This window comes from Canis lupus, chromosome 7 (assembly GCF_011100685.1).
Source record: "Canis lupus familiaris isolate Mischka breed German Shepherd chromosome 7, alternate assembly UU_Cfam_GSD_1.0, whole genome shotgun sequence".
Classification (NCBI taxonomy): domain Eukaryota; kingdom Metazoa; phylum Chordata; class Mammalia; order Carnivora; family Canidae; genus Canis; species Canis lupus.
The window spans coordinates 75,304,617-75,322,355 of NC_049228.1; the positions used below are offsets into that span (position 1 = coordinate 75,304,617).

Here is a 17,739-nt window from a genome sequence, read left to right on the forward strand (position 1 = left end):
AGAAATTGCCTTGTAAAAATCCAAGAATCTAAGATTGTATTGTATCCTGTCTTACTTGCAAGCCAGTCAGATTGATGGATGCTGCTGGCAGATACAAGACTCCTGAGTGAGATATAAAGGAAAGTTTATTTCTTAAAAGAATAACAGTAGCCACCTATTAGCTTTGGTACTTGTAACCTGAGCTCTATTTCTCACAAGGAGACAAAGAGAGCCAAGATGACAACTATGGTTAAAGGGAGTTGCAGTACAGGAGAGTATAATGGTCAATAAGTCTACCTGGTCTTTACCCTAAAAGAAGAAATTATGTATTACAGAACAGTAAACAGATCTACCTTTTGCTCAGAGAAAGAGAACTACCTTCCAAGGCTGTTCTCCATATAGATAGATACTCTTGAAAAGATAGTCTAGAACAAAGGGAGTTATTAGTGCCTCTGCTTGTAAGATGTGCAGCTATGCAAGAGAGCCATCAAGAATTCTCTCCCAACACACTAATAAACACTGTTACCCACAGATAGCTATTAATATTTTGGGTTGTGTCCAAGTTTTCTATTTTCTGTTTTTTTTATTTCTCGGCAAATTTTTACTGCCTCTTTTTTCCATCTTACTGAGTTGGTAAAGGATACCAGCACATTGTCTAACAGAAACAGTGATAGAAGGTCATTATTGTCTTGCCATTTATTTTTTTGTCGTCCTTTTATTGTCATATAGTGGACCCCAGATGTTTACATTGACTTCATTACTGTATATGGTGACTATTGTAGGTTATTGAAAGAATAGTACTAACATAAATGAAAAAAACTTAAAATATTTTAAAGTAATCTAAAGTGGTAGACTTTTCTATGTCATGGATATGGAAGAAGGATGTGCCAGTGATTTGCTCCTGGATTGAGAGAGTATTTATACCATTTGGTAAATACAGAAATTTCAGAACCATCGGACATAACTGAAGTGTTCAAGAACCTTACAAAAACCCTTTGTTAAATAATACTTCCAAAGATAGTTTTATTTTACAGAGAATAGAACTGGTTGGTAGCAGTTGCAGAGGAGAATATGATCAGTATGTTCTTGTGAACATTTTCGACTTCGCATGGTATCAAATTGGTTTCTTTTAGGAACGCCTGGGTGGCTAGTGGTTGAGCATCTGCCTTCAGCTCAGGGCATGATCATGGAGTTCCCGGGATTGAGTCCCACATCAGGCTCCCTTCATGGGGCCTGCTTCTCCCTCTGCTTATGTTTCTGCCTCTCTCTGTGTCGCTCATGAATAAATAAATAAAATCTTTAAAAACAAAAACAAAAAAAACATTGGTTTCTTTTAACTTGTTTTATGGCACAGAACAGTGTCTTCACTTATGCAGATTTAAGGGCAAAGGGACATCATGTTTTTCTTAGATTCTTTTATTAATAACAAAGACTCCTATTTCTAAGGCAAATCTCTAGAATTTTGTTAGTTAACCTTTGTATTAATCATGCCTTTTTATTTTTGATGATCTTAACATCTGAGGCCTGCTGACACTGGAGAGACTGCCACTCCCAGGGCTAGTCAGTTCCCAAAGATAGTAAACAACTCACATATGGCCATACATTTCATATGCAAACCAACCAATCTAGAGTCTAAACCCAGCCACCAGCTGTATCCAACTCTCCCACTCTGGGCTACTGTCCCCCTGTCCCAGTAAATCACACTAGAGCCAGGTTCCAGACAATAAGAGAAACAGCACCCAGAGCCCAGAAACTGCTGATGTTACTTAAAATAGCCAATCCTGAACCTGTTTACTTTGCCTTGCCTTTTCTTTCCTGTGGAAACCACAATAAAAGCTCTTGCCCACATTTCCCTTCTCCCCTGCCTCCCAGCCCACCTTGGTGCTGCCCATTGTGGTCCTGGATAGTGGGGCGTGCCCCTTCCTTTTGGGAACTGAGAATAACACTACTTACCTGACAGTGGTCCCCTTATCTGTTCGCTTCACCATATGTGAATAATAATAAACCCTACATTTTAAAACAACCATATAAAGAAAATACATGCCTGTGAAGCTTGATTTCATTGACATAAGTGGAAAAATAGCTCAAGAGGATTTAACTTTGTAACTGCGAAATAAACAGTATGAGGCTGTTGTTCTTCAGTAATCTTTACCAGTTAAGATGCAAGGAAGTCATGTTCTCTTCCTGGTTTGCTAATAATAGATTTATCAAAAATGAATGTAGACTCTGTTGAAATATTACTTTTGTCATCTTTTAAGATCATCATACAATTTTTCTTCAATCTTTTGATTAAGTGAATTGTCTGAAGAGATAATTCTTGTATTCTTTGGATGAACCCTGGTTGATTATGATAGATAATCAGTAACTTAGGTCTTCCTAAATTCTAAGACTCTAGATTTTATTTGACAGTTTAAGATAGTTTTTTTGTGTTTATTTCATAAGTAATTTAGTTTATAATTTCTGTCTTGTATTTTTTTTTTTTTGGTGTCAGTTTTGTTTTAGACTTGTAAGATAAATTGGTTGCTTCTCATACCTTCGTGCTGTAGTATTGTTTACATGATGTGTGAAATATCTGTTCCTTGAGTTTTTTTAATAGCTTGCAAAATCTGGGCTAGGTAACTTTTTTAAACTTAAATTCTTTAACTATGGATTTATGGCCTTCTGTGATGATTGGTCTATTCAGGTTTCCTGTTTCTTTCATGAGCCAAATTTTAGTAATATTTATTTTCCAAGAAAATAATCTATTTTTCTAGTCCTCTTAAAGTTTTGGTGGTATAAAAATTTTTTTTAGTAATTTTATTAATCCCTCTGGAATTGTATTAAGTCTCAATTCTGATCTTTATTATTTCTCTTTCTCATTTTCATGATTTGACTTACTAAAAGTCTTATTCTATTACTCGTTTAAAATAACCTTTTGATTTTATTGATAAATTCTTTTAAAAAATGCACTATTTAGTTTTTTATGCCGCCTCTTCCCCTTCTTCCTTAATTTTCTTATATCCGTCATTTACCATCATATCACTTTTCTTTTAGGCTTTCCTGCTAAGGTGATGTGGCTTAATTTTTAGTTTCTAGCATGTTTTTCACAACATGTTTTAGTTTCTAGCATGTTTCTCCTTATAGCCTAGTTTATATGTGCAGTACCAGTTCGGATATTTGAATTACAAATGTGAACTTGATAATGGTTGTAGACCATCAAGGTAGGATACTCACCTGAATGAGTGGGCACAGGATATTAACAAAACATAGTAGGTTTAATTATACATAAAATCGCTTTCAGATTTATGTATTTGTTGATGATAACATCTATATTATACTTGGAATATAGTTTTATTATATTCAAGATATTTTGTTTTATTGTTATTTTAAAATTCTGTCATTCCATAAAAGTAGGGAAATACGAGACAAGTTGGAAAAAGTTATAATTGTTGAAACTGGATCTTGAATACATTGAAGACTGTAGTTTATAATACCTACTTTTGTATATATTTGAAAATTTTCTTCATAAGTTTTTTAAAGTACTGTATTGCTTAGCCACTATTGTTACAACTTTATTCATATTTGATTTTTAATAGAGTAAAGACAAGATTGCATCATATAGTAAAACTCCAAAAATTGACCGAAGTGATGTGGGCAAGGAGATGAAAGAGAAATCCTCCATGAAACGTAAACTTCCTTTTACCATTAGCCCATCAAGAAATGAAGAACGAGATTCAGATACAGGTAGAATAATTTGTTGTGCTCTGGTAAAATCGTAATCATTCTTTTACTGTGATTTTCCTCATTCATTCCTCTTGCACCTCATTTTATAGAGAAATATTTATATTTCAGTATTTCAGATTTATCATTTTGGGGCAGAAATTCATACATCTCTCACCCAAATATGATCTCCAATCGGATAACAATTATTTGCTTCTTTCCTTAGTCTTCGTGTTTAATTACAAATCTCTTAGCATTTCAGAACTTAATTTCCTGCAGAGCATTTCAGTGATGAAAATTTACTGTAATAAGGAGCTTAGGATATTTTGGAGTTGAGAAAAAATTGTTGTCTTTTTGTGGACACATGGTTGAACCCACCAGAAAAAACAGCTTAAGCATTTTAGACTCAGAAATGAATCCAAAATATGCTTTCCCTGACTCTGAAAAAAAAGTTATGGAGGTTTACCACCTAAGTCCAATTCATGGTACTTTTTTTCCTCAAAACTCTTATATGTCAGGAATGATTCTTAACGTCAATTCCAGTTGTTCACAATAGATTAGAACCTTATTACCTGAACTAATCTTTTCTTGAAACTGATATAAACTTCATTGTTGGTGTTTATCACAATTGTTTTATCTCTTGCATGAAATATTAATAATGAGCTGTTTTTAAGAATGTTTCAGCTTCACTCACGGAAAGTGTTCCAATCTGAATTTATGTACAGAGATCATATTCTATTTATACCTTCCTAGCCATCTTAATCATCAGTATGGAAATGATCTTGACTCTAGAATCTGAAAATACTCTCAAGATTTTTGAAACACCTTGTGCTAACATAGCTTTAGAAAGTACTTACATTTTATCATACACTTTTGTGTATGTCTCTTTTTGTACATTTTGCTGTCTGTTTTAGCTTGAATTAGAAATTGTTCTTAAACATGACATTTTTAAGCCTTGAAATTAGTCTTTTTTGCAGTGATTAAGATATTTTGTGCTATGTTCATTTCAAGTTACACTGACGTCTTCTAGAGATTCGGTCTGTCTTTCTGAAGAATGACTCCTTATCCTTATGCTGCATTCTCAAACTATTGATCACTTAGCTGAGAAGGTGCTTAATATGGCTTTAGGTAGATAAGATTTAACTTTTCTCATATTTTCTCCCTGGAAGTCCTCTTGTCTGTCATTTTTAAAGTACTTGCATTAAACTGGTTTTGTTTTCCAATGACAGTGATATTTCTACTAGTAATTGAAGGAGAGATTTAGATGAATCCAAAGAACATTAACATATTTTTAGAAATAAATAAGGTTTCAAAATAATAAATTTCCCATGAGAACCTTATTATCAGATCAGCTGAGCAAAACCAAGATTATTTGTCTTTTACTTAGAGTAAAAGGAGAAAATGTTACTTAGAAAGGCACAAAGTTTAAGCACTGAATAAGCATAATCGAATTCATATTTTATTAGTTTGTATACTTTTTCCTGCTACAATTTTTCCACTACATGAATGTAGCAGGATGTTGTGGCTCTCTCTCATTAAGATTGTTTTATAACAAACTCTTACATTGCTTTTGGAAAGGTTACATGCTAACACTAAACAGGATTTTAATGGATTTGAACATTTTTGGTAGGCTAAATTTATAAATTTTAGTAAATGGTAGATGTAGGCTTTAGTTTTGCTTGTGTATGCATGCACACACACACCTACACACACACACACACACACACACACACACCGGGTACTAATAAGAATTGCCCCAGACCCAAGCAAAATGTCTTATTTATAATCCATCTGTCTTATATTTATAATTTTAAAAAAATGTAGAAGAGTACCATTAAGAGGTATTTTCTATATGAAAATAATTACAATACCAAGCCCCATATTTGACATTGATCTTTTAACATATTGTGTACTATATTTTTATTTTATTGATTTTTTAAAGATTTTATTTATTTATTCATGAGAGACAGAGAGAGGCAGAGATGTAGGCAGAGGGAGAAGCAGGCTCCCTGCAAGGAGCCCAGTGTGGGGCTCAATCCCAGACCCTGGGATCACACCCTGAGTCAAAGGCAGATGCTCAACTGCTGAGCCACCGAGGCGTCCCTGTATACTATATTTTAAATGATTAGCTGAAATTATAAAGATATAAAGGGAGAAATATTTACAACATACATGATAATCCTTGTCTCCTTATATTTTAGTATTTAAAGGTCTCTGAAATGTGAAGAGAAAAAAATGAGAAAATGGAGAAAAGATACAAGCACATAGTTTAGAACAACAGAATTGCAGTTGGCAAATAATAAATTTTAAAAAAAATAGCAATAGTAACCAAAGAAATACAATATATAACAATTGACAGAATTGTTGGCCTAAATCATACCAGCTAGTCACTGGCCAGAAATAGGAACTTGCTTTAGTTGGTCTGAATAATAGGAATATTTTGTTGGGAGTAAATATGAAAGGATTTATCCAAAACCCAAAAGTTTGTTAACATTTGACTTATTTAGTCTATATAAGTAATTGATGACAATGAAAATTATCTTTGTGTGTTTGTCTTCACATTTATAATAGCAAAAATAAACCCAGGAGAATAGTGTCAAGTAATAGAGAATTTGTTCAATTACGGTAAATTCAGTGGAGAAATATGATTTTTACTCTTAAAAATAACATTGTAGAAGAATACATGAAATGAAAAGATGTTCATTGCATACAAAATTTAAAAATAGGTTATGAAGTAATAAATGCTGTTTGATTGCTTTAAAAGTCAGATTCTATATATTTGGTTTTTTTTTTTTAATTTTTATTTATTTATTTATTTATGATAGTCACAGAGAGAGAGAGGCAGAGACACAGGCAGAGGGAGAAGCAGGCTCCATGCACCGGGAGCCCGATGTGGGATTCGATCCTGGGTCTCCAGGATCGCGCCCTGGGCCAAAGGCAGGCGCCAAACCGCTGCGCCACCCAGGGATCCCTATATTTGTATTTATATGTACGTGTTCACAAGACATATATTAACACATGCATGGAAAGATAAGATTGTTTAAATATAAAAGACTGTTTCATTGTAGAACTAAGCCTAAACCTAATGGGTATATACGGGCCCAGAACAAAAATGTAAATATTGTAAATCGTGACTTAGGTTAAATAAAAGAGTGGGGAGTTGGGAATAAGGAGAAAATGTTAACAGTGCTACTCACCTTATCTTTCAGAGCAAGGAAATAACTGATGTTGTCTACAACTGAAATATATATAGTTTTTAAAAATTATTTAAAATTTTTAATCTTTATTTAAAATTATTTCATATATATGTTTACCTATATATGTGTTTATATTTTAGTATATGATATCTCTTTTAGAGAGGAAGCAGTTTCTTTATTATTTTTTTAAAGTAAACTCTGTGCCCAATGTGGGGCTTGAACTCATGACCCTGAGATCAAGAGTAGCCAACCAGGTGCCCTAGTTATTCTTCTTTTTATGTTGGATTAAAATAAAATCTTGCTGGGACGCCTTAGTGGCTCAGTGGTTGCATGTCTGCCTTTGGCTCAGGGCATGATCCTGGAGTCCTGGGATTGAGTCCCACATTGGGCTCTATGAATGGAGCCTACTTCTCCCTCTGCCTATGTCTCTGCCTCTCTATCTCTGTCTGTCTCATGAATAAATAAATAAAATCTTTTTTAAAAAATCTTGCAGTTTTTATTTTTAAATAGTACACATAATATTTTTCTATTTGTATGTAAATTAACTCCCCCACACACCAATTCCTTTCTCCTTATATATATTTAGAGGAATGCTTGGAATGATGCTTACTAGATGTTAACAGTTTGTTTCCAGGATTTGGGATGATTTTTTACTTTCTCTGTTTTTTGTATGGGTTGAATTTTGAAAATAATGAACACAATTATTTCTGTAAAACACATTATTTAAAAAAAAAAAAAAGATATCCATACTATTCAAGGAAACCTTAGCAGTCACCAAAATTAGCAATAATGGCAATAAGTTGCCATCAAATGGCAACTTCCTAATTCTTAATTATTTATTAATTTTTAAAAAGATAACACTATATTGGTACTTGGGTAGCTCATTTGATTAGCCTCCAACTTTTTTTTTTTTTTTTTTTTAAGCCTCCAACTCTTGATTTTGACTGAGGGCATGATCTCAGGGACATGAGATTCAGCCCCACATCAGGTTCTGCACTCGTTGTGGAGTCTGCTTGTGATTCTTTCCCTCTTCCTCTGCCCCCTCCCAAATAAATAAATAAATCTTTTTTTTTTTTTAATGACACTGTGAAAAAGTAATTGCTTGACTAGACAAAATTTGGGGGAAATTACAGCATAACTTGAGGTCGTGCCAATATAGCTGTATCATAATGTTTATTTCAGCAAATCTCCGATATATCTGCTTCTATCATTTCAGTTTCTATCCCGTGTTGTCCTGTCAGAAAATTCCCATAAATTTTGTCCCATGAAATGTTAAGGGGCCAGTATAGAGAGTGACTCATTAACCGTGTGGAAGCAACTATTTATCTTGAGACAAATTACTCCTTATATACTTATAGCTTGCTTTATCACTTACTTTTAGCTTTTACTTTTTTTCTTTTTTTTTTTCTTTTATTTTAGCTTTTACTTTCAATCTCTCCTTGTCTAGAATCCTGGCAGAGTAAGTTAATTATAGTTACCGTAGAAGTAAATCACGGAATAGTGTTTATTAACAGAGGCCTTGGGGTCTGACAGACCAATGTTGAGTCCCTGCTCAGCTCCCTATTAGCCCTGGCCAAAAAATTTGAGCCCTTAAAAAAAAAAAAAATTTGAGCCCTTTATATAATATAAACTCGGATTTTCTCATTTGTAAAAGTGCATGTAATGCCAGCTTCAGAGAATTAAGATCTTTAAGTGACATAGCATGTAAAATCCATTTGTGATGTGTTAGTTAAAACAGAAAACTAACACTGACTTAAATAGATTGGGATTTTTGTAGTCTAATATAATAAGACCCAGGTGTAGGCAGTGGAGAGGTGGTACCATCAGGTGCTGGGATGTTGTCATCGTTCTGCACTCTTGCCCTTAATGTGTAATGTACATGGGCTTTGTCCTTAAGCATTTTGCTTTATAGTTACATGATATCTTCTGCCTCCCCGTGGGCAAAAAGTAGGAAAGGAAGGCCAACAATAAAAGTATCTTTCTTCCATTTGCCTTTTCATTGATGAAACAGCCTCCCCAGGAACTTCTGCCTACATCTCATTAGTTAGGCCGTCCTAACCAGGGGAGTCTGGAAAGTTAACTACTTTTAGCTGGACATATTTGTCACTCTATCAAAATTGGCATATTTCTGCTAAGCAGGAGAGAATGAATATTGGATAGGCATCTTAAAAAACTGACGCTCTGTATAGTTTTAAGTACAGTAATTACTGAAAACTACTTTTATCTGTAACAGTTATTAATGTTTCTGCCTACATGAATTTTATTCCTGCATTGTCAGTCAAAAAAATCCTACTTCTTTTCTTTTCTAGTCTAAAGGCATTCAGGGGAAAGCCATAATCCCTCAACATGAAAATACTAAATACAACTATCTTGAGGATACATGCGACAGCCTTTTGTTGGCCTTCCAACTAAATTTGCAGTTACTTTATTAGGAGTAATACCATCACCAGCATCTTTGCAGATTGTGTTTTATTATACCCTGAATTCTTTCTTATTCATTCTCAGGAGTTAGGGGTACAGGATTAAGAGTTAAATATTTCTGTGATGTTTCTCCAAAATAGCTATGTCTTGTTACAAAGCCACCAAAAGTATATGAATGTTCTTTAACCTCAAATAACATTGGGGCACATGTTTTCCTTTAGGTTTGATAGAGCTAGAGTTCTGTGGAGATAAACCAGTGTACTTCATCATTTTAATTTGTATGTTTAAATAAGTAGAAAGATACAATATCCTTCACTTTTTAAAAATACTTGTTTTCTCTTCTTAGGCATTATTTATTTACTTACTAATTTTTATTTCTTTTGGCATATGTAGATAACGTGGCATGAGAAAATCCAAAGAGGCACAATATGATCTGTTCCCAAAGTCCATGGTGGCAGTTTTAGAGCACGTTCACGTGTTTTAAACTAAATCTTTTCTGCCATCCAGCCTTAGAAGTTCTATTTTCCTGATGCCTTTTAATAGACTCAAATTTGGAGAGACGAACTTTTAAAAAAAAAAAAACAAATATAATTTTTCTGGTAACTACGTTAAAGTAGCAGATAAAATCAGTGCTTTGCTTAATAATCACCTTTTGATGATTTTCATGGACATTATTTATTACAGATTTTCTCTTGTCCATCCCCTATCTTTAAAACTTCTACTTTAATTAAAAATCTTTAATTTTACAGTGCAAACCTTTTTAATCATTCTTTGCTTTTTTACTCTCTTGCAACCCAAAACAGAATATTAAAGAGATGGCTTTAAAAATACAAGTATTATTTGTCTTTGCTACAAAAAAATGTATTAGGGAGAGAATTGCTCTGCTTAGAACTGAGTATTTTACAAAAAACTCATAGGGAGCACTGGACTCAATATAGTCTGGTCTCAATATAGCACAGAGGGTTAAGTGGGTGAGTCAAAGGACAAGATATGGAAGCTTTTAAGTCAACTCCTGAATTAAATCTTTGTAGAATACACATTCAAATGCACCAAATATAAACATACTTATTTGAGTTAAAGCCAAAGGGTGTGTGAAGTCAGGGTGGATTAATATCCCGCCAAGGGAAGATTTGAATAAATTGTTATACTACTTCCTTATATTAGTATAATTGAAAGTTCAATTTATCCATTGTGCTTTAATCTGTCACAATAATATGATCTACTTTCAGTAATCCATTTAATTAGATTTGTTGGCACAATTTATTGGTTGCTGCATTTTCTTTTCTTTGCAGTGTATGAGGGCCATTTCTTCTTGTTTTTTAAATGAAATACCAACTACTCATCGTGGAATTTTTCTAGTTGCTAATGTGTTCAGTTTTGAAATATAAGTGTTCCTTAAAAGGCTTTTCATTGAATCCATTTACCAGTTTGGTTTAGAATTGGCCTAAATGTTATTTTATCACTTATTTTCCTTTCATTTGAGTGAGCCTTCTCATCACTATCACTAAACTTTTTTTTTTTAATTTTATCTTTAAAAGTTTCAAATACTATGTTTTATTTGTTTTCTAAATTGGTTTCTTTTTTTCAACACTTGTTTCTTTATACCTAACTGAATTCATGAATAATATCTATAATAATGATCCCAGAAAGAAAAGTGTATGTCAATAAGTTGAGTATATGAAAATCAAAATAATATTGTGAGTTAAAATGGCATATTGTTTATAAGTAAAAATTATCTGCTCTGGCCATATTGCCAAAAGTCAACTGGAAAAATATTATTATCTGTCAAAAATTGTTAGGCAGCATTCCATATTCTTAGCTGATAAACCTTGTTTTGATTTTAGGCTGCTTTCTTTCTAAGAAGTCTTAAGTAGTGGTCAGTATAGTAATTCATACCACTCAAAATGTATGTAATTTATAGAAAGCTTGTGGTCTAGAATGATACTGCTGTCCAAAACGTCTTCTGAGTAGTTTGGCATTCATAGAACAAAAAGGGTTATTCAGGTTTTCTAAAGACAAATTCTAACCAGAAAAGCAGTGATATAGGATTACTTCTTTTATCATATTCAGAGATTGAAAAAAATATATAGCCTCAAGGGAGATATCTTTTAATAAGCAGTATCAGTAATATCTATTATTGCAAAGTGCATGATTGACTTTGTCAACTTTAATATTTCAGTTGAAGAAACTGAAATCTTAGCCAGGCTGAAATCTTCAGCCAAACCTGTGTTTTAAATATGCTTTTGGCTTTACCTTAAAAATATTTTTTTTGGAAAAACAATGATAGATCATATACTAGTGTCTTTTGAAAAATGTTGGTTTGTTGAATTCTGCATTTCCCTTCGTGTGCTTTTTTTCTTTTTCTCCTGTCTCTTCTCATTCTGTAGATTCAGATCCAGGACATACAAGTGAAAATTGGGGGGAGAGACTTATATCTTCTTACAGAACATACTCAGGTAATTGGATTATCAGGGGCACCTGTTTAGCCAGTGGTTTCTGTCACTTTTACAAGTAATTGTACTATAAATAACTTCCTTTCAAACCCATGTATAGATATCTTTGGTTAAATAAGTCAACTTACATAAGTAACACTGAATTTTCCAGTTTTTGTTTGTGGTATCTAGTGCATCATATCCAACACATGCTACGTATGAACATTACAAGCAGGACTACTGTGTACCGCCACTTAGTATTTGTATATATAGCACAACATGGGGCCACTATTCACATAGAAAACAATATAAAAGTCAGCCCCTTGGTAGTGCAGCAGTCCCTATGGGGAGATATCCAAGGTCCTTGATTTCTTTTGCTCTGTATTCTTCCCAAGAAATCTCAAGTGTACTGGTCTTCATGGACAATGTCATCTTACTCTTTAATCATGCAGTGTTTTTAAAAAAAAAATTAAATTTTGGATCGAACTGTCTTTAGTCTATTGACTTTGTTGCCCATGTTACACTTAACAGTAGATTAAAACAGCAGCTTTCCTGGAGAAATGCCATTACCATTGGAACCACTGTATTTGGCGATGGCACCATGTATTCTTCATAATTGCTCCAGATGGAAGAATATGGGAGAATATATAAATACTCTCTAGTATATGAAAAACTAGTCAAGGTGTTTTGATTGTCCTTTTTTTTTTTTTTTAACGGGCTTACATTGTATCTCTAACTTTTTTGTAATGTAAAATATTATTTAGTCCCTGGGTATCCAGTTTTCAGCATATGACATTTATCTATAAAAACTGAAAGAAACCTTCTGTTGTGGGTATATTTTATATTGTTTTATAAATTTGTGGAGCTGGGTGAGGATAGTATAGAACCAAATAATTAAAATTATCCTAAAAACTATTAATTGAGCTGATAAATCTGTAGTATTTGTTTATCAAAATTTCAGGGTGAAGGACATGTTTACAGTCAGCATTAAATTTTAAAGGTCTACACTTACTGTGTCTAGGTATACTTTTCTAAACAGGACTACCTATGGCCCAGGTGTACCTGAAAGAGCTTTATGGGATGAAACCATCCGTGATCTGAGTATTGTTGCTGGAAGTCAAAATATAACAAGCACCTTTTAGATATGTGGATGCTTTAAAACCAGAGAGCAATGGCAGCATTTTTTCTCAGAATTGAAATATACACGTTCCAATTGAGTTACAGCTCCATTGCTCCACTCCTTTCACAGTAGCTGCTTTGTGGGAAGTCATATTCTTTAGTTTTTTAAGACATCGATTGGTTTATGAACCAGTTTCCCAAGAAAGTAATTGTGTCTCTTCTCCTTAATATACTCTACACCTAGTTGAGATGTGACAGTGTTGATCTTTTTGTTTATTCTGACAAGTCCTAAAAAGAAAATGTTAGTTTTCACAATTATAAGACTGAGACATCTCTATTTCTTAAATTCCTCTGAATCTTGAAAGATAGGATGTTGGATTTTTGAAAATCTGTTTTTCTTTAGTCTTAAGACTAAAGAAATCTTAAGTCTTTCTAAGTCTTAAGACTTAAGTAGTCTTAAGTCTTCGAGTGGCTCAGTGGAATTTCAAGTCTATAGGAGATTGTGTTAAATGAGCACATGTGTCAATATTCCTACATTTAAATTTTAAAATTCTGACCCGTTATTTGGACAAATAAATACATATTTCAGTTATACTTGAGAAGTACCAAACTTTCTCAAATTAGTATCATTTTTTACTTATGAAAGGTCAGGAAACAAGTTCTCCACAGGATAGATCCCAAATGGTCAAAGTTTCATTGAATGCTTTAAATTTGAAAAAGCGCACTTTGGGACAGATTAATAACACAATTTCAAAGAATGGTATATGTTATTTCTAACCTAGCTATCTTATACCAGCATCTGTTTTCTTACCTTCTTTTCCTATCTCATGTAAAGTATGAATTCAGACAAAAGGCCAAGGTAACTCAATTAAAGAAAAAGTTCAGATTGGATGCTAGTATCTGATTTAAATTTTTGCTTGAATATTTGGAATATGTACAATTACATTGTTTTCCAAAATGTAATCATTATGTCTTTGATCATTTGGTAGCTAGAATTCTAAAATGAATTTTAAGTATCTCACTTTTTCCTGTAAACTAAGTATGTATCACTTTAGAGCATATTCTTCTTAAAACATTGTGTGAAAATGCCATTAGAAGCAGAAAAATCATTATTTTGCAAATAGGAAATTTTCCCCCCAGCTTTAGAAAGTATTTTAAGGTTGGATTCTATGTATATTTTATTTCCTCAAATTACTAGATTTTACTCCTTTTTTTTTTAATTTCTACTTTTCATAAAATTTTTACACCTTAAATATTTTCATTTTAGGTAAGAAGTACATTCATTGTATTTAAAGACTTGTTATTTAGATGGAAAATCATTAAAACAACAATCACAGTTCCTCATTAACTATGAGAGAACCAAAGTATACAGAACATTATTAGAAGAAAGAACAAATTAGAAGAAAGGCTTTTTTTTAATGGATCAAATCTCTTTGAAAAAAATCCTTAGATATTTTTAATCTTTGCTGATTGTCAAATGCTCCCATGAACCTACACACACAGAGAATTTTTAATTTGCTCATTTTTAGCTTTGATTAATACCATTAATACCATATTCAGTTATCCTGTGTCGGGAATAAAGTGATCTGATGCTTTTTTACAATAATTACTTTGTGTGATGAGATTTGTCTTAAATACTTAATCTTGTTAGAAGATTGTACAAATCATCAGTGAAGTTGGGGAAGTAATTTGAAGGAACATTGCTACAAGGGCTTAGCAATAATTAAGAAGAATAAAATTATAATAAATGAAAGAGAAGTTTCAAAGATACAATCAATACTAAGGAATGTTTGAAGTATTGAAGTTAAAATTTAAAAGAACAAATCATTAAAATACAAATTTTACTAGGAACAAACTTCTAAATGTTCTTAATTCTCAGAAAACAGTAGAGTTAAGAATATATTTTTTTTCAAAGCATTCAGGAAGAAAATTGCTTATATAAGTGTAGTGTTCTTTTGTCAACATTATTGCTAGTCTGTATATTATACGTATTTCTCATATACATGATTAGTATCTGTTTTTTTTAGAGTTTTCTTATGTTTTGCTTTTCAGTGCTTACCTTTGTTTCAGATTCTTACATATTTATTAATAATTCCAGAGAAAGAAGGTCCAGAAAAGAAGAAAACAAAAAAGGAAGCTGGAAATAAGAAGTCCACACCAGTTAGCATTCTTTTTGGTTATCCACTCTCTGAGCGGAAGCAGATGGCACTTCTTATGCAGATGACAGCAAGAGACAACAGTCCAGGTGACACCGTTATTGAGATAATGTGTATTCTTAGTTTTCTTCAGACTCTCTACCTTTATCTTAACATTAACTACTTTAAACTTTCAACTACTTAAAATTTTAATTTTTTTCTTGAATTTAGTAACAACTTTTTAAAATAAGTTTGTAATTTTACATTTGATAATTTTCTATTGTCTGTCACCAGATGAGGGCCTGTAAGAGCAGGGATCTTTGTACTTAGTGATCATTCAGTAAATATTTGTCAACTAAAACGGGTAATTTAGAAATGGTTACTCAACTTGAGAAATCCACACAGTGTGTGCTTTCACTTTGCTAAAGAATCTTTTACCCCAGTTTCTGTAAAGCTGCTTCGACGTTTATAGTTTACTTTTCAGTTTGCTAGCACCCTGCTGATATGATAAACTGGTAATCTTACCACATTAGTACTTTTATTTTTTTAATTTTATTTAAATTAAGTTAATTAACATATAATGTATTATTAGCTTCATAAGTAGAATTCAGTGATTCATCAGTCTAATATAACACCCAGTGCTCGTTATATCATGTGCCCTTCTTAACGTCCATTACCCAGTTATCCTATCTCCTACCCACTTTCCCTCCAGCGATCCTGTTTGTGTCCTATGATTAAGGATCTCTTATGACTTGTCTTCCTCTCTGATTTCATCTTGTTTTATTTTTTCCTCTCTTTTAGAAGCAATAATGTTATCCATGGTTTTTTTTGGTGCGAGATCTAAATTACTTTAAAAGTAAAAATGTTTGCAGCGTACTACGTCAATTTATTTCATATTTCATTTCACACTTCCAATTAAGGTGGTGTACTACATGTATGTGGGTGAGGGGTTATTCCTATTCTGTGCCCTCCAAAAAAAAAAATTAGATGGGTTTCTAGTAGAACCAAAACAACAAGGAACAAACCACCCAACCTGTTAATTAATTAAAAGGAGCTATAAAAAGGTAGATAAAATCCAGATACCTGGGCTGAGAAGGTAATTACTGTTGAGCATTGAATGCATTTTGGCAACTAACAACACAAAAAAATTTTAAGTTGTACAGACAGTCCTCATTAACTGTGATAAAGTAAATCAATTGTGTCTGGCTCTGAATTCAAAGCATCTCCGTATAAGATTTTGGGTAATATAACACACCCTGTTGAAATGCACTAATAAGGACAATTTCTCTAGGAAAATTTTCTCATATTGGCTCTTTTTTAAAAAAAAACTATGATGACATGGTAAAATTCTTAGAGTTTCTGTGTATTATAGATTCCATCAAATCATGGTATGTCTGGTATCTTTCACTAATAAATGTGTTTTAAGGCCTCCTGCTTTTTTAAGTAGAGCATGTTGTTTGGGGTTATTTTCCTACCTTTCCAGCCAGTTTCTGAAAGACTATAGCCAAATTAAAGATACTGTGCACTGTTAAAACTTTCAACGTGGGGATCCCCGGGTGGCTCAGCAGATTAGCGCTGCCTTCAGCCCAGGGAGTAATCCTGGAGACCCGAGATCGAGTCCCACGTCGGGCTCCCTGCATGGAGCCTGCTTCTCTCTCTGCCTCTCTCTCTCTCTCTCTATGTGTGTCTCTCATGAATAAGTAAATAAAATCTTTAAAAAGAGAGAGAGCATGCACAAGCAGGGAGTCAGGGGGAGTGGGGCAGAGAGAGAGATGCGCGCAAATCTTAAGCAAGCTCCATGTGCAGCGAGAGGCTTGATCTCATGACCCTTAGATCATGACCTGAGCCAAAATCAAGAGTCAGACACTTAACCAAATGAGCCACCTAGGTGCCCTGAGAAGACTTACTTTTAAAGACTCACTTTTCAAATACCAGAAATCTCTATTCTTAGAATAAATTAAAAGGCAGAAGGTTAATCTTGCCTCATCTCCAGTATTTTATCTAGAAATATTCTAGGCATAAACATGCAAATACGTATCTTTTGTTGTAGTTTGGTTTTGGTTTGTGGATTGTTTTTGTTTTTAAGTAAACTCTACTCCCAACATTGGGCTTGATCTCAGAACCCTGAGATCCAGAGTCACATGCTCAACCAATTGACCCAACCAGGCTCCCTGTGTTGTTTGTGTTTTAAAATATAAATAAGATCACATGATAATGCAGTTGATTCTTTTCACTTAATGATCGGTAGTCAGCTTTATTATATGTAGAACTAGAGTAGAAAGCTCTTGAAATACAAAGCTGTTTGCCAAAATATAAACATACATGCAGTTTAGGATTCACTATTTTATCCATTACATAATTAATTTTACATGTTTATGTTTAGGATTCATTATTTTATCCATTACATAATTAATTTTACATGTTTATGTTATGTTTATCCTGATTGCCATTATGGATCGTATGACTTTTATGTATGTGAATATTATTTTGAAATAATGAACAAAATTTTGTATGAATTAATTCCTTGCAAGTTGCATGAATAAAAAATATATTCTGTCATTTTTAAGAAGTTGAATAGCTAAGTTTCTTAGTAAATAATTCGACTATAAAGATCATAGTAAAATTCATGGGGGACCTGGGTTGCTTAGTTCATTAAGAATCTGACTTCAGCTCTGGTTAGGTCATGATCTCAGGGGTCCTGGGATCCAGCCTCAAGGCAGGCTCCGTGCGCAGCAGAGAGCCTGCTTCTCCCACTCC

The 17,739-nt window shown here is 33.1% G+C and overlaps 1 protein-coding gene across 4 annotated transcripts in view; it reads left to right on the forward strand.

Moving 5' to 3' along the window:
- The window catches only part of ANKRD12 (ankyrin repeat domain 12), a 123,347-nt gene that overhangs the window by 39,983 nt on the left and 65,625 nt on the right, over positions 1-17,739 (forward strand). For 3 of the 4 annotated variants that reach the window (XM_038543847.1, XM_038543850.1, XM_038543848.1), the window contains exons 3-5: positions 3,555-3,702; positions 11,684-11,752; positions 14,946-15,092. In XM_038543847.1, the coding sequence (XP_038399775.1) occupies positions 3,555-3,702; positions 11,684-11,752; positions 14,946-15,092 (364 nt within the window). The remainder of the gene's footprint in view (positions 1-3,554; positions 3,703-11,683; positions 11,753-14,945; positions 15,093-17,739) is intronic. The other variant, XM_038543849.1, reaches the window with a different exon arrangement.